Source organism: Rhinolophus sinicus, linkage group LG03, assembly GCF_036562045.2.
Source record: "Rhinolophus sinicus isolate RSC01 linkage group LG03, ASM3656204v1, whole genome shotgun sequence".
Classification (NCBI taxonomy): Eukaryota; Metazoa; Chordata; class Mammalia; order Chiroptera; family Rhinolophidae; genus Rhinolophus; species Rhinolophus sinicus.
In genome coordinates, this window is record NC_133753.1 from 192,494,839 (window position 1) to 192,517,848 (window position 23,010).

Below are 23,010 nucleotides of genomic sequence, written 5' to 3' on the forward strand. Positions count from 1 at the left end.
ACTTTTTAGACAAGTAAATTGGAAATTGTGTTTCTAAAAAAAAAAATACATGATATTTTATTCCCTGTATCTTCAGTGATAATGTCTGTTTAGGTTAGTCTTGAAGGAAAATACAATCTTTCTTTCATAGTAAAATAGAATATTATTCTGTTTCTTTTACCTTTATGTGTCCTGTTTTGAACAACTAAAAGAATAATTATTTTAAAAGCATTTTCAAGTGATATAACATATATGCAGTACTTCTGACCTTTTCTAAAATCAATCCTATTGTAAAGTCTCTTCAAAAATATTTAAAAGCCTAAAATATTACATCCATCTTAAAAATTTTGCTTTTGCTCTGCCTACGTCAATTACTGTTACATTCTGTCCTTTGCAGACATGCCCTCCATTTTCTACTGCTCTTTGTTGTTATAGAAGGAAGAACATTCCATAGGTGCTCTGTGAGCATTACTTTCAGAGAAAAACTGACAACACTGTCATCAGTGACAGTAAATTTAAATTTCTTCTTGAGGCCTTTGACATCAGACCTGATGCTGGATTATCATAAGGTTACATGTGATGGTGGCTGGGTCTCTATGGAGGCTGTGGAGGTTGAGTGAATCAGATAGACCACATGTGCCTATGGAGGTCTTGGATGAAACAAACATGCCGTAGTCCATTTCAGATAACTTTCACTGTTCTTTGGTCTTGGTTGGAATCTGGGTACTTGGGTCCATTGTCTTAATAGTGAGTGGAAGCCTGGTTGGTTTCCTCAACTCAGTCAGATCTCTCAGCCTTTGTTAGTCTCCATGGTGGAACAAAGATAATCATGTCACAGCTCTCTGCCCCCTTGTCAGATATCCACAGCACTCTTTTAATGGGTTCACAGAGATAGTCTAAGATTAAGGGGGTGCTCTAGGATGTTATCTCAATCCCTCCTGCCCATGCTGTTAACCTGATTAGGGAAAGTAGTTCTGAGATGAGGAAAAACAATGGCCACCCAAAGCTCTCTTGTCTCTCTTACAGGAGTCCTTTGGAACCTCTCATCTTGTGATGCTCTCAAAATGCCAATCATCCAGGACACCTTGGCGGTGTTGACCAACGCAGTGATTATCCCCCACTCGGGCTGGGAAAATTCACCTCTTCAGGACGATCGGAAAATACAGCTGCATTCCTCACAGGTGCTGCGAAATGCCACGGGATGCCTAAGGTGGGTCGTCTGTCATTGCCACCTGCTTTCGTCATACGAGCTTCCTCTGTTTCTGTAACTTTAATTGCTGTTTTATGAAGGATCAGAGTGTTCCGGAAAGAGGAATGTTGATATGGCAATGGAGTATGAGAAGCTAGCAAAGCACATTTCTCATGAGGTACTGAAGAAGTATAGGCATCTTCCACTGTCTTGTACCTACACCAGTTTTCAACTCATTTAACATGTTTTCTTAGGTCTTGGGCAAATAAATATTTTCATTTCAACCAAAAATAATTAGTTTTCCATAATTAAAAACAATAGTTCGCAGTAATACCCCATGTTATGATATATCATGCACACAGAATAACCAGGCAGTCCAACTGATTGGGGCAGAGTCCACGACAGATACATAAGGATCTAGGTAATTGACACCAGTAGGCATTTTTATTTTTTTTTTAATTTGCTGTGTGACTGCAATAACTATAATTCTTAGAATAGCTCTTTAATAAGACTTATTGTAAGAAATGTTTTTTTAATAATAAAAGTAGCAAATGTTTTGTAATTCTTTCCCAATGCTTTTTTACAAAAATCATTTCCTAGAAATCTCTTGAGATGTATTAGAATCACCCTTCTGTTTTGTTTAAATTTTTGCTCTTAGAAAAGAACATAATAATCAAGTTCTTCCAAACTCTAGAAACTGTGCTCCCAAGGCTGTTGTATTGTGTACCGGAGTGAGAAATCTGTGCTGGGTAAACATAATGATGGTACAGGGGCAAAAGGTGATTTAAAATATCTAGTCAAATAATCTGTATTTCAAAAGTAAAATGTGTAGAGCATTGTTTCAGCTGGACTGCCTCAAAGCTGCCATTTCTCCAACGGTTGGTTGGTTTCTAGGTGCAAACACCAGTCACTACTAAGAAGGAACAAAATCACCCCAGTGATATTAATAATAATTATCTCATGAATATTTATAACAATGCTCTCTGCCTCCAGCCTTGAGAGGGGAGTGTGTGTTTGTGTGAAATATGTGTACGTAGAGGGAGGTAAAGAGAGCCTGCCTCCATAAATATCGACGTGCATTCACAGGCAGGAATAGGAAATCCTCTAATGATTTTGCTTTCCCTCAAGGTCACAAAATGTTGATCTTTTGACATGATTTTTCTGGATAGGCTCCACCATAAGGCAAATGTACAGTTCTCCAAAAGCCCCCTATTGAGCTGTTCATTTTATAACCCTTTAAATTCTATTATCTTTCAGAAACCTCCTGCCCCATCAACAGAAATAGAACTTTCCCAAAGCTAAAACTGTAGCCACTTTGGACGCTTTATACCTGATTTTTCTATTTCTGTTATTTGCAACTATTATAAATAGTTTTTCCCTGCTTACCATCCTTGACTTGTAGTGTCATAGATCCTTAACAAAGGTCATGGAAGGAAGTGTCTCAGAATCAATTGTAGAAATATAGTCAACAAGGACCTGTTGAGCTCCACCAGTTAAAATCCTCTCTGAATAATACAGTAACATAATTATGTATTCATGATGTTTGACATAAGGATATAAACCACCGCCATTGTGAGCATGCATTCAACATCATTAGGTGAAAAGTCAGATGAAGAAGCCAGACAAGTGTAGGTTCATGGGTCCCCTTTGTAAGTCACATGGCTGAGTTTAGGGTCTGGGATGTGATGTAGAACAAAGTTGGGTCAGAGCACACACAGAGGGTTGACCTCTGCTGCTGGTGAGGAGTAACCACATCGTAGGAAGCCAAAAAAAAAAAAAAAAAAAAAATGAGGGCTTCTGATTTAGGAAGAGTTTCATGTAACTGAATTGACTTTCATTAGTCCAGATCCAACCAGGTTTAGGGTTTTTCCCACTTTCTGACTTCATCATGTGACAGAGCAAAATTTCACTGCCACCTTAATTTAAGTTCTGCCCTTCTACAGAAAGAAATATAATTCTCATCTCTTATTTGAATGTGTTTATGAATCATTCCACATTGATGAGCAGCTTGGACTAAAAGAGGAAGAAAACAGCCCCTGGGAAGGGGCTAAAATTAATTTATCAAGTAAAGACTCAGCAGTTGAAAGGCTTTGATAAATTCCTACTGTTATTTGCCACTTACTTAGAACCAATGTTGGCAACACAGCAAAATAGTCATAAATGTTTATACCATGGAAGATTCTAGATTTTAGTATTGAGGTATTTACATTCTTCAGTTCTTCATTTCTCCAACAAAGCCTACATCTTGATTTACATTAAAGCAGTGACTTCGTATGCTACCCCTGCCTTTCAGCAGTCCTGTCTGTGAGCATATGCTAAGTGCCTGCTGTGTGCCAGGGAGGAACCATGGAGGTAGAAGTTAACGGGGCAGCCCCTGCCGTTCAGTAGCTCAATCTACTGCAAGGAAATGGCACCCATCCAATAAGTCCTCATGTAATATCTAAGAATCAGGTGAGGTTGGGGCTGAGCAGAGAAAGGACTTCATCAGTCAACACAGTGGGAGAGCGTTATGGCCAGATGAGTGGCAGGGATGCTCTGACACAGCCGTGGGGGAATTCCGGGATCTGCAGGTAGTCTACAACCCTAGGAGACTTCCGGAAATGCAGCTGGCATAGTTGTTCCATCCCAGGTGATGGATGACCTTCAAAGCAGAGCTAAAGAGAATAGACCCAAGTCTGTGAGGAGTGGAGAGCTATGGCGAATCTTTGACCAAGAGAACACACTGGTCGGCTCTGTCTGGGAGCAAATATGCAGATGAGAGAAGGGTCAGGTGGGGAGAAGTGATAATAAGAGTGGAGCTGTGAATTTACCGTGGAACGCCCGGTTTGCCTCGCTTTTAAGATACCTCCTATGGATAACAGTGAATATCGATGTTTTGTTCCAATCAATTAAGTGTCACTGATTTATAGTTTTGTGAACAATTAATCATAGCTCTCTCCATTTAATACGCCGAACCTACCAAACATCATAGCTTGCTTGGCCCACTTTAAATGTGCTCGGAACACTTACCTTTGCCTACAGTTGGGCCGTTATTCTGAGTTCATCTCAAGAGTCGATGTCCTTCTCTAGCACCAGAATCGAGAGACACAGATGGCATGTTGTAGGTATTACGGGATGCAAACACACAAAACACAATGTCCAAAACCACCAGCAGCATAGTACTCTGTAGCGTATCCGTTGTTTATCCTCTTGATCGCGTGTATAGGAGCTGTGCCTCGTGGCCGCCGCCCAGCATCATGGGAGGGTATCTGGACCGCCTGTCGCTAGCCCAGGAAAAGGTCAAAATTCAAAATGCGAAGTATGATTTCTACTGCATGCGTGTAGCTTTTGCACCATCATAAAGTCAAAAATCAAACCATCAGAAGTCAGGACCATCTGTATGTTGTTTATTCTCGTATTTATTATAAATTCAGTAGCTCATGGTTAGCAAATCACGAAGCTCATTGTTACACCCACATCCTGACTCCTGATCCAGACCATTCCCTCTGGACCCCACAGAGAGGAAGTATAAAGTTACATGAGATGAGATGAATAGAACAGCACAACCAACTGACCGACGAGTGGACAGCACTTTCTTTGTGTTGGTTCCTTTCATTTGGTTCTGGATATTTACTGAGCAGCACCCTCTTACCCGACATCCCTTTTTCTTTAGTTTCCTTTAGTTGCCTTCTTCCTCCTCCCCCTCCTCCTCACTTACTTTCCCTTCTCCTCTCTCTCCTAAGGCTTCACGTACGGAGTGGACAGGTGGCCTAGACAGTTAGTCATGGCACCACGTTGCCCCGTCTCTCTACCAACATCTTAAATCTAAATTTAGACAGTCAGAGCAGGGGGTGCCTTTTTTTGTTTGTTTTTTAAAGATAAGACTATATTTTAAGGCATATCCAAATTATAGAGTTAACATTTTTCCAGCACTCAGACTCTTTCATTCTTTTACTGATGACTTAAAATGAGTTAATATTTTTGACTTGTTTGTGTAACTATAGTTTCAAGAATATATAAGGAAAATAATATGTAAAAGAATATTATACTCTTTTCCTAGGACAGTATTTCCTAATCCAGTATATTTTACAACTCCAGTAGAAAGAGCTTATGGGAGGTAAAAATAAATTTACCAGATTATTATCAAACATCATTACCCATGATTTTTGTGCCTTGCAGGATTCAAACTTGTTTGTGTTGTTTCAGGGTGGGAAGCTGAGGTTAAGAATTTAAGCAATTACTATTCTCACGAAGATCAACTTTTTACTTTTCAGAATGAAAAAACATATTATAAATGCAAATTTTTCCACTTTTAAATGCCCCATAGCTTATCAGAATGAAATTTAAGTTAGAAAAAAGACCTGAGCCTTACTTAGTAAGCTAAAATCTGGGACACTAACACTGCAATCTTTGCACAATTTTGTGCATCTTAATAGACTCTGTCGAGTTTCTCAAGCCTTCCATTTGACAGTAGATGTTGTACTAACACCCATGGTTGTACCCCACCCCCAGGAACCTCAAGCACGGGGCTGACTCATGGGGACGTTCTAAAGGGAAGAGCCTCTTCCTTCGCCTTCTCTAAAAAGGCACGGTAAATCTTCATGGGGATATGTCACATGTTGACATGGCAAAAATTAAGGCACATACGGAATATAAAATAAAAAGTTAATGCCCCAGCCCTTTTCCATTTAAAATTCATTTTGAGGTAGGAAATGGAATTTTTCAAAAGGAGATCTATGTGTTTGTTCCTAACATATCTATCTGTCACTGAGGAAAGAGGATAGAAAAGTAAAAAAGAAATCTTGTAAATTTGGTCGGAGGACCACGTTGATAAAAGTGATGGCAGCTGGATAGTGGGATTCCAGGAGGCAGTGCCGGGGGGACAGTGGGCGTTCGAGCTTCCTCATTTCTTCCCCTTTTCTAAGTTTTGTCTTTTGCTCCAATTCTGCCTGATTGAAGCTTTAATGTTTAATAAAAACCATTTCAAAATGTGGCCTAAAAATCAATGTGGTGAATGTTAGAAAAGCATCAGGTGTGAGCATGCGTGAAGCTGGGTTTGTCTTTTCTTCTTCACATTGTGATGAAGGCGTGTCCTGGAAAACTGCTTTCCTGTGGCCTAAGTCAGGTGGTTCAGACATGGAAATAGACTGAGTGTTGTACTCATGATTGTTTCATTGCACAAGGTGTAACCAGAGACTTTCCTAACCTTTGGCCAGAACAATCCTCACCTTCAAGCAAAATGTTTGTTTACCAACCACGTCCTGAACACTGGCCAATAGACCAGCTGAGGTCACTGTAGTGGGTTGACTAGTATCCCCCAAATTCATGTGCACCAGGAACCTCTGAACATGACCCTATTTGAAAGTGTTTGCAGGTGTATTTATTTAAGTAGATGGGGTCGTGCTGCCGTAGGGTGGCCCTGAATCTAATGAGTGGTGTCCTTCTAAGAAGAGGACGTGTACACTGGTACACAGAAGAGCAGGGCGCGAAGACAGAGGCTGAGACTGGAGGGATGCAGCCATGAGCCGAGGAGCACACAGGATTGTTGAAAACCTCTAGGAACTCGGCAAAGTCAGATTCTTCCCTTGGGCCGTCGGAGGGAACATGGCCCTGGTGACCTTGATTTTGACTTCTAGCCTCCGGACTGTGAGGAAATCAAGTTCTGTTGTTTTCAGCCAACCAGTTTGTGGTACTTTGTTCTGGCAGCCCTAGAAACCTAATGTAGTCCCCCTAGTAAATAGTCCCCCAGAGGGGGCCAAGGAGCCACGGAAGAGCACAACACAGGGAGAAAAAGGGGAAAAATACTTCAGAGAAGCTGCCTGTCCCCAAACGGTGCCCACACACTGGAACAGACGACCGAGATAGGGGCCTGTTTTTCTCTATGCACAAGGCCGTTCCCCTCCGTGGCTCAGGTGCAAAGCTAAGCATCACCTATAACGGGATTGGGCTCTGCAACCCAGATGTGGCTGCCCCAGCCAGAAGGGGTTCAAATCCAACTTCTGGGCTGATGGCTGTGAAACAAGCGTCTCCCCACATGTGGACCCGGTTTGTACTTTCTGCTCCTGACTTTGAACTAGCATGGATTTGTCTGATGCTACAGCAGCTAGCAGTCATTGTAAGGTCTCAAGCAGAGCACGTGACACAATATATCTCTTAAGGAAGCTGGCCCCAGCAGCTGGGTCCAGAATGGATGCTTTCTCAGTTTCCTGTAAAGCATGACCGTGTTTCCCACTTACAGTACCACAAATCAATACTGTAAAGATCCCTGTCGTGGCCATTATCATTTCAGAGTGAACTATAGGTGAAGCCCTCACGGAGTATCCTTTCTACTTTTTAATCTGCCAGCTCCATAAGACAGCTCCAGTCTACTCTACCGGACAGCCGGGTTGCATTTAGTCACGCGTGCTGCAGCCGTCATCTCCAGCTGAAGTATTTGCACAGGGCTGGCTTGCTAACTTCCCCAGCCCATTTCCTGGTGCCATCGAGTCATTTATTTCTATTATTCTGTTCCCACTTCAGCATCTTGTTCTGGAGGACAACAATATAGAACCCTAATTTACTTTCTATCTCTGTGTACATGAGAATGTTATTAAGCCCTGTCACAGCAGCTGCACTGTACCTCTGCTTATGAGTATAATTAAACTCACACCCTCAATTAGTCATTTTAACCCATATAATGGATGAGCGCTTGTCCACCGGGAGCCACCGATTCTGGAGTGACCTTGAGAAAACCCTGCCACAAAGTCACCCTAGTGATAATCACACTCTGGCTGGAAAGCTCCCAAGGACATGTAGTTTATGTGGTCCTCTTGTGCATTGAGCCACAGGAAAGAAGAGGAATTATTAGTATCTCTATGTTACATTCAGTGGTTGCCAATATTATCCATTTAAGAAGAATCTTTTTCAAATAGTGTTTGTTAAGTCTTGTATAATGCGCTCTGGGTGTGGCAGCTGAATGGCACACTCTTACCCAGGCACCCACAGAGGGACTGACCTCCTCTACGTGGATGCTGTGAACAGACAAGACCCCCCACGCACCCCACTCGTACCCCAATTTCCCACACCTGGTCCTAAAGCAGAGGATGCTTCTCACCCGAGCAGTTCTCCACTCCTGATCAGTGTGCCTACGAATAAGATGCAAAGTGAATGGTTTTGGGGGCTCATGATTCATCGATGCAGGTCCTCTTTAAAGGAAGGAAACAGAGTTCTGGGAGGAAGGGTGGGCAGAAGAAACGGGGTCTTAGGACCTACCAGAGAAGATGGTTGGACTGCCCACCTCAGCAGCTCCACTATGGATAAGGCCTCCAGCTTCCCATGGTGCACTGCTCTCCCACTTCCTGCCACCCAGTCAGAAGGAGGTGGTGGTTTATACTGTGTTCGTTTGCTAGGGTTGTTATAACAAAGTACCACAGACAGAAATGTATTGTCTCACAGTTCCAGTGGTCAGATGTCTGAGAACAAGATGTCAGTAGGGCTGGTTCTCAGAGTCCTCTCTCATTGGCTTGCAGACAGCCATCATCTCACCACGTCCTCGCATGGTCTTCCCTCTGTGCATCTATTTCCCAATCTCATCTTCTTATAAAGACACCAGTCCTATTGGGTTAGGGCCCATGCTGAAGACCTCATTTATCTTGATTACCTTTTTAAAGGCCCTGTCTCCAAATACAGTCATGTTCTGAGGTCCTGGGGTTTAAGACCTCAACATACGACTTCGGGGCAAGGACATAATTTCAGCCCATAACAATACTATAATAGTTGGCTTTCACTGTTCATTTTCACTTTGGGAAATAAATGTTAATACATTCAAACATTCTTGTGAGATCCTGTTTGACCAGTATGAAGCATGTTTCGATTTGTTGCGTAATAGAAACCAAAATGATACTTATTCCCTAATTTCAGCTAATGTTAATTTGCAGTCTCTATTTCCCAGTGGAAGTGATCATAAAAATATTCTATAAGCTGATACTTTCCTTTTCTTACCTCCAAGGAAAGGTAGTCACCAAAGGAACTTCAAGAAATTCTCTATATAGCAGCATAAGAATTATGAAGGCAAATCAATAAATTTGTTCCTTAATTTCGGTTTACATAGTTAACTATGTTAAAGTCTTGTACGTTGATGAAAGCACTAACTATTTACCGATAAAAGAGGGCTCTTAGAAAATCTCTACACATATTCATCTTAAAACCTAAATATTGAATGTATATAAAACGACCTTCATTTGGAATCAGGAGATCTGCATTTGAGCCCCAACTTTGATACCTCTGGAGGGGAAATGAGGCTGCATTATCTTGGCCTCAAGGTTCACAGCTATAAATGAGAGGTTTGGCCTAGATGTCTTTGATTAGATCAAAAGAAAATATAGAAAATGGTAAGCGTGTTTGCTAGCTGAGCCCGTGTTTTCTAAGTTGAGATTCCCAAATGAGGCCTCCTTTGAATACCACAGGTTGTATGGCCCAGCCTTTGACCTTACCTGCTCATACACTACAGTACTGTCAGGAGGAAATTAGCATTTGGTTTAGCGTTATAATACTATGCTTCTTTAATATGGATGCTATTTAATGCAATTGTTCCAATAATCTAGTGAGGTAGGACTTCCCATCCCATTTTACAGATGAAGAAACTGATGCTCGTAAGAGTAAGAGTAACTTGCCCCAAGTCACACAGCAAGTAAGAGAAGGAAGAGTGATATAAATGCCACGGTGCATGGTGCCACCGCTGGGTTCCTCCCACTCCTCCATGTTTCATTCGACAGAGACAAGGAGCAGCCCAAGAACACGCGTGTATATTTACACTGAGGACAGGGTGCTGGCTCAGTCCAGATCCTGTGAGAAACAGACACCAAGACAGAATTAGCAATCCATGCGAGATATTTAATTAGGGGCAACACTTGAGAGGAAACATGAAAAGAAACCAGAGGAACTGGGAGACCCATCAAACCATGATGTGGGTCTGACCCCAAGGGAAGAAAGGAAGGGAGGGAAACAGGGAGGGAGGGAAATGTCTTAGATTCCAAAGGAGTTCAGCAAGACCATTGGAGAGTTCTTGAAGCCAAGTGATCCTTCTAAGGCGTCCTCATCTCCCAGGAACGGGCTTGCCTTGTCACTGCTGAGCTCAGTCACCGCCTGGGAGCCTCCGTAGGAAATGAGGCCTTAGCAAGAAGGCAAACACAGGGAGGGATTTCAGTGCACCACAAGCAACGGGACCGTCAGCAGGGACACTCCTGCAGTGAGAGACTCGAGTTCGGTGCATTTTCATGGGCATTCCTAATCTTCCACCCGCGCTTTCATTCTCTATAGGCTAGCCCCTAAAAAGTCACATTGTAATCAGAAAGTTGCCTGGTGATATCTAAACAACAAGAAGTTAGTTGACTGACAGTTTCATCCTCTCAACATCTATTATTTTGATGACTTATTATGTGCTTGGCCCTGTGATGGGCATGAAGTTCGTAATACAGAGCAAACAGGCACAGTCCATGGAGTTTGTGGTCGAAAGTACCACGTAATGTCGTTAAGACACCTGGATGCATCTGAGTCGCATTAGGCTGCCCCTGGCCAGGACCAGCCAGAGGGTGTTTTTCAAATAATGCCTCGGAAGGAAATATTCTTTTATTCAACATTTTCGTGGCTGACCAACCTCCCTCTTACTGATACATCCTTTCTGTACATATAACAATCTTTTTACCTTTACTTGGTTTACTGTTTCATCTTGTAGCTCTGAAGCTTTCTATCTCTACAGGATTTTACATTTTTTCTATTCTACTAGGCATAGTCAGAAGAAAACTTATTTTTCAGTTTTTTTCGGAAGACCTTTCTATCCCCCAGGAGAACTAACTATAATTTTGCAAAGTTCTTCCTGGCATTTATGTTCCACGAAATAGTAGTTGGGATCATTTCTCTCCAAACATTATTTTGTTTCCCTGAGCAAAAAAAGAAAAAAAAAGTGAGAATATAATGATTCACCTGAAGTATAAATGATTAATATAAAAGACCTTACCATGCTATTCCTTCTTACATTTTCATCTTTTTTTTTTTTGCAAAATTTGATCTACTTAGTCGTGAAACTGTGCAGGACCTAACTAAAATCTGTATTAAACTATACCCCATAGTGTGGTTGCAAATATGGGCTTCTTTTAAACAGACAAGCAAATATTAAATTTTATCTTTCAGTATAGTAGTCATTCTTCCTATTAGTATATGAATATTCAAATATGTCCGTTAGTATGAACAAATTACTTCCTTTGAAAAAAAGATTAAATAAAAAGCTAATTCCCAATTGGTAGACAGTGGTGTTTAATATTTATCCCTGTAAAACATTGGCTTGTAGGGTGTTAACTCTCTGATAAATAAAAAGCAAATTGTCAGAAATGGTTTATTCTTAAAATCTTCATAACTTCATGATATTAAAAATATAATTTTTCCTTCTGTTGCCTCCCAAATTATTTTACAATGCATCAGAAGTAGCTTCCCGGGAGGAAAAGCAAAGAAACAAGTCTGTTAATCACAAATTGAAGAAGAAAGAGCCTGCCAAGCAGTTTCAATTATTTCTTACATACTAAGCTGCCCCAATATTTTAACGCATCTATTTCCACACCATTTCTCCTTTCCCTTTTCAAAGCAGCACTTATTCTAAAATAAATAAAGCCAGCATTTACCAGAGTTAGGACAAAACAACCAAGGAGATGACTATAGCTTATGAAAGAACAAGCGAGTATGTGTGGAAACCAGCCCCCATTCATTAACATTAAATGAAGACTTCCAACTTGCAGTTATGGTTGCTCTTGGAGGAAAGAGAAACAAACATAACCAATGAGAGCCACGCATCACGTTCTCCAGAGGCACCATTACAGAAATCACGCCTCCGGCTGCCATCTTGTGATCGCAGAGTGAAGAGCTGGGTGCCAACTGTGCAGAGCCCAGGTCTTCATTCTCTTGTTTCCCCCGCCCCCTTTTCCTTGAGTCTAATTGTTCTTAATTAACCAAGAGTATTTGAAATAAGTTTCATTTCTCCCTTAGTTGACCACAAATATTTGAAATAAGAGAGTGGCAAAGGTTCGATTTGTCATTCTGGTCTCACGGGTCCCCTTTCCTGGGTCAGTGCCTTCCTCGTGTTGCCGTGCTGGCGTGCAGAGATGGCCACGACTGTTTGCTTCAGGACACTCGACAGACCGCTGTGGGTGAGAGCAGTCTGGGAGTCTGGTTCCCTGGGTTTCTCTCCATTGCCCTTTGGAGCCATGGTAGGGAGGAGTGAGAAATGGAGTCTTTGAACACAGAAAGCTATGGTGGCATAAAAGTCGTAGGAAGAGGAGGTGTAGGTGCGATAAGTGGAGAATGTCCTTGGTTTCCTGCCCTGCATCCTGGAGCTCCTGGTGGCCTCGGTGACCAGATCTTCATCAGCTCAGAAAGTTGCTCATTCTGAAAACACAGAATTGGGGGTGCTACTGAAAGTAAAAAAAAAAAGTCATTATTTTAGATCTTGTTAGAAAGTTCTTGTACTAAGTTGGCAGAAGCTTCTGGAAATACCAAGTAACATGTTTTCCTTAAGCAGAGAAGAGCCAAAGAGAGAGCAGCCTTGCCCAGATTTCATGCATGGTCTACATTTCCTTGCCTCTTGAAAGGTTTAAGCAAAAGAAGCAGCAATAATAATAGCAGGTGCTAATGGATTGACAACCTTCAACACTGGATCTTCAGGACACTGTGCTTTTCTGCCTGTGTCATAAATTCATTTTCAGCTTTTCAGTCTGCTAAGTAAAAGGACAGACATGCCAGGACTTCAAATTAACCCTGTGTCCTTCGTTATTGTCTATTGTCCCGTAGAGGTAAAATACGTCATTATCCCCCATTACCAAGCACTCAACCAGGAAAGAAGATGCTGTGCCGTGGATGTACTAACTGGACCTAATGAATCCTAACAACTAATTACACGTCTCTTAAGGTAACTTAGTACCAGAGAGTGGCTATGTTAGCGGAAAGCTTGCATGTGAGTGGCGATACCCAGGGAGAGGCTAGCTGATGAGTCACCCTCCATTATTCTCTGTAATAGTCCTGTCTGGACTTTTGTGTCCAGACCATTGTTCTTCCTGGGATTACGTCTGGCCCGACCTTATTTTGGATGAACAATGCAGTTGGTAATTGCAGACTAATTTATATAAACAAACAAGGGTCCTGCTAAATGAAGGCTCTGTCACCATGATTGGTACTTACTGCTCTAAGAGCTCTCTGTTTTGTACAAGTTTGGGTCAAGTGGTTGGAGCCAGTAAAGCTCACTGCAAAAAATAATTATTTCAAGTAAGAAAAAGCATCAGGTCCCTTGAAGGTTTGCCAGGAAGCGTGGGTTATAGTCTGTCGCATGGCGTGAATGCTCAGGTTTTGGAGGAAACTGGTTTCAGGCCTTTGCTTCGAATCTTGGCAGGACCTGAAGGGCAGCGATTCTCCTTAGCACAGTTGAAAGCAGTGCTGATAACTTTCCTCCTGGAACATAAAGGAACTTTACTCTTTTCTCCTCTGCAGGCAGCCCTATCATCCCAGCTAGCAAACGTGATTAAATGTCACTTGTCCTTGACCCCTGTCACTCCTAAGCAGCTGAAATAGATTAAGAGGCCGGTGCTTCTTGAGTCAGATGGAGCAGTGTCCACAGCCAGGAGCTGTGGTAATAGGTTCACAAAGGAACTGATACTGGGGCTTATTACAATTTTCCAGGGCTCATCCCTATGTGAGAGGAGATGGTTGAGACAAATTATAGTACTGTTTCCTCCAAGCACCCAGGCAGGATCCGCTGAGAGCTTAGAAGGCCCCTTGGGGGGACAGCATCTTCCCACAGAGGCCTGCAGGGAACAGCCACTCAGAAAGGCAAAGCTGGGGGTCCCACGCACCCCTGTGGCCACCAGGACAGGAAGACTGTTGCATAAAGAGAGCCTCTAACCTCTCATGTCTCAGGACGCCTAAGCTTCCTCCTCTTTCTTTACAATATTTACACTCCGAAGGCTTTAATTCAAGTGTCGCCAAAGGCAGAAAAGCACCAAGAACCAGGGACATCGGATTAACCTGGCCCGAGGGTCGGTCTGACAGCAGCAAAAACGCATCCCTCTACCCAGTGGGCACCTTGAATTTGGACGCCAGCATGATCGCCCAGTTCCTCAGCATTTCCTTCTCTACCCCCTTTTTTCTTTCATTAGAAAACATTCAGATGTAATGTACAAAACATGAAATTAACCATTTAAAAGTGACCAATTTAGTGGCGTGTGCTACATTCACAGCATAGTGCAGCCACCTCTACCCAGTTAGAAAATATTTTCATCACCCCCAAAGGCAACTTCGTACCCGTGAGGCAGTCACTCCCCATTCTCCATCCTGCAGACTCTAGCAAGCACCAGTCTGTGTTCTGTCCTCATGGATTTGGTAACCGGCTTCCTTCATGTAGCATAGTGTTTTCAAGCTTCATGTTGTAGCACAGATGAATACTGCATTCCTTTTTACAGAGGAATAACATTCCACTGTGTGGATAGACCACACGTTGTTTATCCATTCATCCATCGATGGACATTTGGGCTGTCTCCGTCCTTTGGCTACTGTGACTAAGCTGCTATTGACATGCATGCACGTATGAGTTTGAATACCTGTTTTCAGTTCTTTTGGCTACACACTTAGGAGTAGAACTGCGGGGTCATATGGTACCTCTATGTATAACTTTGTGCCGAACTCTGAAATTGTTCTCCTCCATCCATCCCTACCCATTTTATGTGTGTCCAACTCCATTACATTTTCTGGTCCAGGCTGTTCTCTTGACTCACATATTTGCCTTTTCTTTTTGGAGACGTTTTCTCTCCAACTGCTGGATTATGAAGGCCATTTGTCTTTACATCACTCTGCATGAGTCCTTAGAAGAAAGGGACGACGTGAACGTTAATTGCTTTTATTTTAAAACTCTGAGGACTGAGATCAACTCACGGGGACGATGTGGACAAAGCTGGCCGGACCCTCTGAGTCTCCAGCCCGATGCTGGCCCCTCTGGCCTCACTATGTTTGCAGTACTGGCTTCTTTTTTGTTGCTCTGTACACGGAGATCTTTTCTAGCTCAGGACCTTCTTGAATGACTCCCAGCGCCTGAACGACTTTCTTCTCCCCTTTTTATATCTCAGCTTAAATGTCTCCAATCAGGGAGACCTTCCAGGATGGACACCCTCCTTTCCCCTATAAATTAGGCCTTTCCCAATGCCTTTCAAACCATTCTGGGCTTTTGACTGGACCTTCTGACAATTGGGATTTATGTTGTTGCCTGTGCGCTTGTGTGTTTAAGGCCGGCTGCTCCAGGAGCTGCATTCTTATCTATACGAGGATCATGTCTTTTATCATCACAGATTTCCCCGCCCTACATCTGGTAGACCCCTGATAAATAGCTCTTAAGTGAATCAGTGAGTGAACGGCCCTTCTCTTGCTGCTCTGCTGCCTGGCTAACAAGTGTCCTGTCCTAGTTTTCACCAAAATATTATTAATTCTGCCGGTTACTCATAAAGTCTTCCCAGGTGCAGAGGTAACTTTATGTGTATAATCACTAGCTTTTGCATGAGGTTAATTTCCCGGTTAGAGCCACACACCTATTTGTTGTCCCGCGTGGGTGTTTGTGGTATTTCTGCGAAGTAAAACCAACACATCAGTCAGCTTTTACCAAACAGCAGAATATCTTTCTGTTGCATCGTCTTCGCTGGCCTGGTTGATACATTTTGTCTTTGGGGTTTGCTCCTACCGCCCTGATTTTTATGACCCTGAATTCCTCGTCCACCTCAAGGGAGGGAAGCTGTTGGGCTGCCGGCTTATCAGCACAGTGAAATAATCAAAAATAAAATCACTGTGGTGCTTTGTGTACAAGAAACTCTTGAATACCTCTAGTCACCACTTAATTCTCATGACACCTTTATAAAGGACAGGCTATTACGTGTTTTCCAGCTTTAAATAAGAAAAAACTGCAGCTTGGAGACGTTGAGCAGTTTGTCCTATGTCTCACGGCAGAAACTGAACCAGGATTCAAACCTGTGCTCTCAGAATCCAAATAGAATGCTTTCCCATGACCTTCCTGCCTGGAGTTCAGCCTGTAAGCACTACACAGTGCTTGTAAATAATTGGAACAGTCATAACCATCTCATCGTCTCCTCTGTGGCAAAGTGCTAAATCAACAGCTTAGATAAAACGGGTGATGACTCTTACTCCACACAAACATATATTGAATTTCTAGGATGTGCTCAGGACTCTGCCAGGTACCAGAGAAACAGCAATGAGTAAGATAGGACACGTACAGCCTAAAAGGTAGACGGGAGTCTGAGCCCTGGGGCACAATGTATGTACTGAGTGCCAGAGAAAAAGGCTACTTAGAATTGCTGGAAGGCCTCCCAAGTGAGGGAGTCACGACCCCACCTGAAGGGCCCCCAGAAGACTGCACTGGGGTGAGGGAGCATTTGCAGGGGAGGGCAGAGGAGATGTGTGGTCTACGCAGAAGGATTTGGTCCACACCGTAGTGTGGCTGGCCCAGGCATGGCTGGTGGGGAGGGACCTGAGTGGTCCCTGCGAGGGAAAGGTCTACTGGAGCATATTGCTGCGAGTGCGGGGGAGGGAGGGTTATTTCGAGGAGGTTTCTCTATCTTTGTACGCCACCGTGGAAGCTTGGTGAGCAGGCTGAGACGTGATGTTCCTAGTGCCATAGAGACACAGCCGTGCCCGCAGGTCACAGGCTGGATTCAAGGGGCAGGGAAGGGACAAGAAGGAGGGAATGCTGGCAGAGGGGCAGCTGGGACCTGTGACAGCACTGGTCTGTTTGCTGAGCCAGACTGTGTCCCAGGCTTCGCACCAGGAGCTTCAGACACACAGTCATTGAGTGTGATGCTGTCATGGGATGTCATGGTGAGTGTCAAATCCAAACCACCAGGAGCTGACATTCAAATCCAGATCTGCCTGGAAACCCACTAGCTGTGTGACCTTGGGTGACTAAGGTAGCGTCATCGTGATGGTAATGATGATGCACGGCTGGGATGAGGGTGAAGGACGTGAGACTGAGCTGTGCGGAGCCAGAAACTGCCTTTATATAAAATTTGGCTATTTTGTGCATAATGGACTCTTCCATTAACTTTGATGAAAAGAGTATTTCATGAAAATTTTATTTAGCACAATTAAAGGTTCTTAACACTACTGAACAACTATACCCTGAAAATGGCAAAGATGGCAAAGTGTATGTTATATGTATTTTAACACAACTTAAAAATATGTATTATGTATAATGACTAATGAGTTTTTTGTCACCCCCTTAAATTTTATACTGAGCGAAGTTCTCGCTTACGTCACCCTCATGTCGACCCTGTGGTCATGTACATAAATTGATTGACACAGGGCCTGGCCCACAGGAAGCTCCCTTTAACTAATGGCTGCTGACTCTGGACCACTGCCTTTCTGCCGAGGCGGCCATCATGCAATTGTAATGAAGGTCTCGGGAGCTGCTGGGAATGATCACGGGAGAGTTAGGGACAAGCACTGGCTCCCCTTCTGCATCTCGGGCGTAGGATCCTACACACATCTCTGTTCTAGGGAAAATCTGACCCCCATCATGAGCTAGGTATCCCAGTGAAACAACCTGTTGGTGACCTTGGCCATTTTAGTTTGGGTGGAGGCCCTCCTCTCCGGGAAAGAGTGGGGAGGCAGTCCCCTGAGAGAAGCATAGCTTCTTTGCGCCACTTGAAAGATACCTGCAGTTCTCTAAGACCTCATCCTCTGCTTCTAATTCTTTGGCCCAAAAAGATGAGCCCCAAGGTTGTGACATCTCATAAGTTGGTAGCCTGCAGTAACCTTTACCCTGACTCAACCCCTCTTGCCTCAGACACAGGAGGGCACCAGATGGGCACCGAGAGGAAGATGCAGCCTACATATCCGAGTAGAGAGAACCAGGTCTCCATCTAGCAGCAGATGAGAGGCAATGGGACCCCTGGCCACTTCCCGAACCTTCTCAAATCTTGACAAGCCTCCTCGAGCCTCCATTGTTGATGTCTCCTTGCAGGCTTATGTTAGGATGTGAGGTCCCAATAAACATAACCCTTTTTTCCCCAATTTCATAACCTATTGGACAATTAGACAAAGAAAACCAGTGGACAGAAGCCAGATCATTTACTGCTGAGAACACCAAGTGGCGATCATGGCTTCTTACCTGCAGCCAAAAGGCAGGCTAAGGATTTCATGGCACTGTCTTGCCAGTGTAGACCTTGGGACTGCCCCAGAGAAAAGTCAGGATCTGAAGCGCTGACAAACCCACCCAACATCACTGCCTCCCACAGCCCTAGGGTGGCCTGTTGATGGATTAGGTCCACCAAATGAGAAATTTCAACCAATAGGTGGCAGAGTTTTGTCACCTGCCAGTCAGACACTTCACTCTGCCTCTTGGGGGCTATTATGGGTTAAACTGCATGCCCCCAAATTTATATATTGAAGTCCTAACCCACAGTACCTCAGAATGCCACCTTATTTGGAAATAGATTCACTGCTGATGTACTTAGTTTACATGAAGTCTTTAGGGCGGACTCTAATTCAAGACGACTGGTATCCCTATTAAAAGTGGAAATTTGGACACAGACACACACAGGGAGAACGCCACATGAAAATAGACAGAGGTGGGTGAGGCTTCTACAAGCCAAGGAACACCAAAGACTGGTGGCAAACCACCAGAAACTAAGGGAGAGCATAGAACGGATTCTTCCTCGCAGCCTCAGGGGAAACCAACCCTACCGACACCTTGATCTTGGATTTCTGCCCTCCAGAACTGTGAAAGAATAAATTTCTGTGTTCAAGCCACTCAGTTTGTGGTACTCTCTTACAACAGCCTGAGCAGACAGTTACAGGGGACAAAGCATTTAGGAAGGGGAAGGGATGCTCTGGAAAGTTTCCCTGAAAAAGGAAGCGAGGAAAAGAGCTTCACCTTCCCCAAAAGCTATTGGAGCATTAGATGAATTCGTATAATAGCTTTCTACGTACTGCACTAGGTTCGTTCCATGTATTGTTCTTATTTCCTCTTTGTTAAAATAGATCCTCTGTCCTTTGCTCAGGCGTCTATGCCTAAGTGAGAAGATGTCAGGGGGGAAAGAAGGAGTGAGGTGACTGTGGGTCTGGCTCTGGTAGACTTCACAGACTTTGCCTCATTTTATCCTACCAAAACATTAGCCCACTTTACAGATGGAAAAACTGAGGGTCAGAGAAGTTAACTGTGTTGCCCAAGGCCGGGCAGATAATAACAGAGTTGAAATTTGACACAAAAGCTTTACTACTCCCCTAAACTGTCTTGGAGTATAAAACATTTCTATTCTTTACAAATGAATGTCAATATTCATAAACATTATATTACACAAATCAGAACCTGCCAAGGTAGGGGTGCGTCAGTATTCCTAGTGTGTTCTTCTCACTGGTCATATCTTTGTCCCAGCTCTTCACAAACCCCCATTGCCTTCAACTGCAGAGCCTCTTGCATGAAATTCCTTTAACATGCTTGAGATAAGACTGTTATCCGGTCTGTCTCTGAACTTTCTATGGAATAGGGTTAGGGAAGGAGAAAGCTGTAAGAGGCTGGACAATTGCTGGCTTTCGATTTTGTTTCCTTCCTGTGGCCAGAGTACATTAGTATTGGCGTTGCTTAGTCCTTGTGCTTGCTTTCCAGTCTCGCAAGTTATCATCTATTTGACAGGCAGAGAAATCAATTACAAGCAGCCATGCGTATTTAGTCACAGACCGAAATTGGCCCTGGATGGAGATGGAACCACTACAGGCTGCCTGCTGCTTGCTGCCAGCCTGGGCTCCTGCGTGTAGACACAGCTGGCCAGGCAGGGCACCTGTCTGGTTTCTGCTAAGCCTAATTAGAGTTTGTCCTCACTTGGTCAGCTTGTATGACTGCCCGGCCTTCCCACAGCTTACTCTCTTGCAGGCCAGCTGCCCCCCCCTTTAGCTCCTTCCCAAAGCAGCATGATGCTCTCTGACCTGCACGCAGAATGCTGGTGGAAAGGAAACAGGAAGGATCCTAGGTGGGGTGAGAATTATGGAAAGGAGCCTTGAATGGTCATAGAACAAAGGGATGTAACCTGCTCAGGGGGTCAGGGAAAGCCTTTCTGTGAAAAAGACATGAAAGATGAGTAGGAGTCCGTCAAGGGAAAAAGAAGGAAAAATGTCCCAGGCATGTGCCATGAGCCAGACATTGAGTTTGAGAGAAATGGAAGGTCTTGGAATGGAGGACTCTGGCCCTGATGGGCATTTGAGAAGAATCATGGAGCTTTCGTGAGGGGTGAGAGGAACGAGGGTAGAAGCAGACAGACCCATCTAGAGACAGGAGATGGGGGTAGCACTGACCTGGCAGTGCCCAGGCAGGAGGGTTTGGACACCCTTGAAGTTGAAGCTGACTCAGAGTTGACTATTGGATGTCTGTGTGCGGAAAAATGCACGAGTCAAGGGCAAGGGACGGTGTCTTCATCCGTCAAGTTAACCCACGTGTTTCAAGTTAGCCTTTGGGGAAAGCCCATTGCAGGTTCCATGAGCACTACTTTTCTTTTTCTCCATTTCCCTTTTATTTCTCTCTTTTTGTTTTTGGTTTGGCTCGCTTAATTTCCTCCTTATTCACGTCTCTTGATCATCCTCATTCTTCCCTTTCTTTTCATCCCCAATGTAATTTAAGGTCTCCATGGTGAGGGAAATTCAGAACTAAAACCAAACAAAAAAAGCTAACCAACATTAATTTAAAGGTAGTGTCTCCAACTGCCCACTGTGAGGTGGACCAGATGGAAAGTGGGGGTGAGGCTGTGGCTGCCTGGCTCGTAACTGCTTGTACCCCACAGCCCACCACACGTCTCCTCACCGTGCGTGGGCAGTGCTGATGGGAGAGTGTCAGTCATACCATCCCTGAGCTGTTTGTGTAGAAAAGGACAGGGCACTTGTTCTAACGTTGCACTAATTCTACATTTCTTAGGCGTTAGAATAAACTAACACTATACATTTGATTTTTAGCAGATGCTGTGATGGTATTTGTGATTAAAATTAAAATAGTATATTGTGTTTCTTGGAGAATTTTAGGGAAATATTGGACTTAAATGAAGCCATTGACCCCTGAATCTACTGGTCTACTAACTGGTATATTTATATAATATATAAGGATCCTCTTCCTGCTTCCCTTTGGTACAAAAATGGAATCATTCCACTCTCTCTTTTCTGTAATTGTTCCTTCTATTCTGGTTAACAGATCTCTAAAACTTTTGCTTACTAGCACATATAAAAGGATTGAACATACGCATAATTGTATTGAGATGAGTGTTAGAAAAACCTTGCATTTCTAGATTATATTTTCTAGATTATTCTTATGGTGCATTGGTGCCTTGACACTTTTGCCATGAAGTCATTTTATGTAGTTTGTGCCAGAATTTTGAGAATCATTATCATTACAAAGAGCAGTGAAGCCAAAAGGCATATGTGGCCTGGGCCATGGTGGAGGGCACGTCTCCTCATTTGTTTTCTAGTTATTCTCAGAGTGGCCAGTGAGATGGATAAGTGTACAGTGTTTAAATAAAACCTTAACCCTCGCTCAACCTCAGGACAGTGACACAAGTCCCATAATAGGTGATAATCCCTCTGATTGCAGCAGTTACTTAGCGTGACAAGGAGAAACCATGAAACTCAGCTCTTCCCGGTCACCTTGTGACCTGTTTTTAGTGAGGCTCTGTTGCCCCTCCAAGTGTCTTTGCAATGTGACCTTTCTATGCACATTATAATTCTTGGATTTTTGAAGCTTTGCTACACTCACAATAAAAGCAGCAAAAGGAAACTGTACATCCAGTGGTGCCCTTATCCTATACTCATGTTGAGTACCAGCCATCTCGTACTAGTAAACCAAGAAAAGCCACTCTTAGGCCACCTAGAGTTGGTAAGAAACATTCCTGCAACAGAAGGCACCAAAAGTCCTAGTAATGACATCGTGCCAGTCAGAACATCTAAAATGCCTCCATATGAAGATGCGGAAAGTTTTGAAATACTTTCGCAGAAATGTTAAAGTGAACTTTTATGGAAAATGTCATGGTAAGCTTTTTTCTGTCTTATGTGGATTGGGTGAATGTAGTAGGTTTTCACTGCTGCTGTAACAAATGACCGCAAACCTCGTGGGTTTGAACAATTCAAATTCTGTATCTCAGAATCGTGTACATTAGAAGTCCAGGGGTCCGGTCTGATGTCTTGGTTTAAAGTTTCGCAAGTCCAAAATCAAGGTGTCTACCGATGGGCTTTGATCAGGAAGATCTGGGAAGAATCTACTTCCTGGCTCGTTCAGGTTGTCGGCCAAATTCTGTTCCCAGCAGTTGTAGACTGAGGGCCTCGTTTCCTTGCTGGCTGTTGCCTGGCGTTGCCCTCGGCATTAAAGCTTCCCCCACGCGCTGTTTCCTGGCCATCCTCCTCAAAGCCAACAACATCAGGCTCTCTTCCTCTTTCCTCATCTCCCCTGCTCCCTCTTCAGCCACGCCTTTTAGACTGACACGTCTGCCTTCCTCTTGTACTCATGTGATGACATTGGGCCCAGCAGAAAAATCCAGGATCTTCACTCTATCGTAATCCTGTCTGCAAAGCGCCTTCACAGCAGTGCCTAGATTAGTCTTTCATCGAATGACCAGGGGGCAGCAATTTTGAAGGGACAGCTTTCGAATTCTCTATGCCTTGCCACGTGAAGAAGAAAAAGTCCAGTTACAACAATAATGGAGGCAACCAGTAAAACAATCTAGGTACTATAGCAACCTCGATTTTAAAAGGCGAAAACACTCTTTAAACTGCTCTGATGCTGACTTTTCCAGCATTATGCCCAAATTCCAATTAAGACCAGT

General features: G+C 43.6%; 1 protein-coding gene across 3 annotated transcripts in view; it reads left to right on the plus strand.

Annotated features, from left to right (window-relative positions):
• The window catches only part of CTNND2 (catenin delta 2), an 826,448-nt gene that overhangs the window by 661,662 nt on the left and 141,776 nt on the right, over positions 1-23,010 (plus strand). For all 3 annotated transcript variants that reach the window (XM_074329072.1, XM_074329071.1, XM_074329073.1), the window contains one exon: positions 1,006-1,189. In XM_074329072.1, the coding sequence (XP_074185173.1) occupies positions 1,006-1,189 (184 nt within the window). The remainder of the gene's footprint in view (positions 1-1,005; positions 1,190-23,010) is intronic.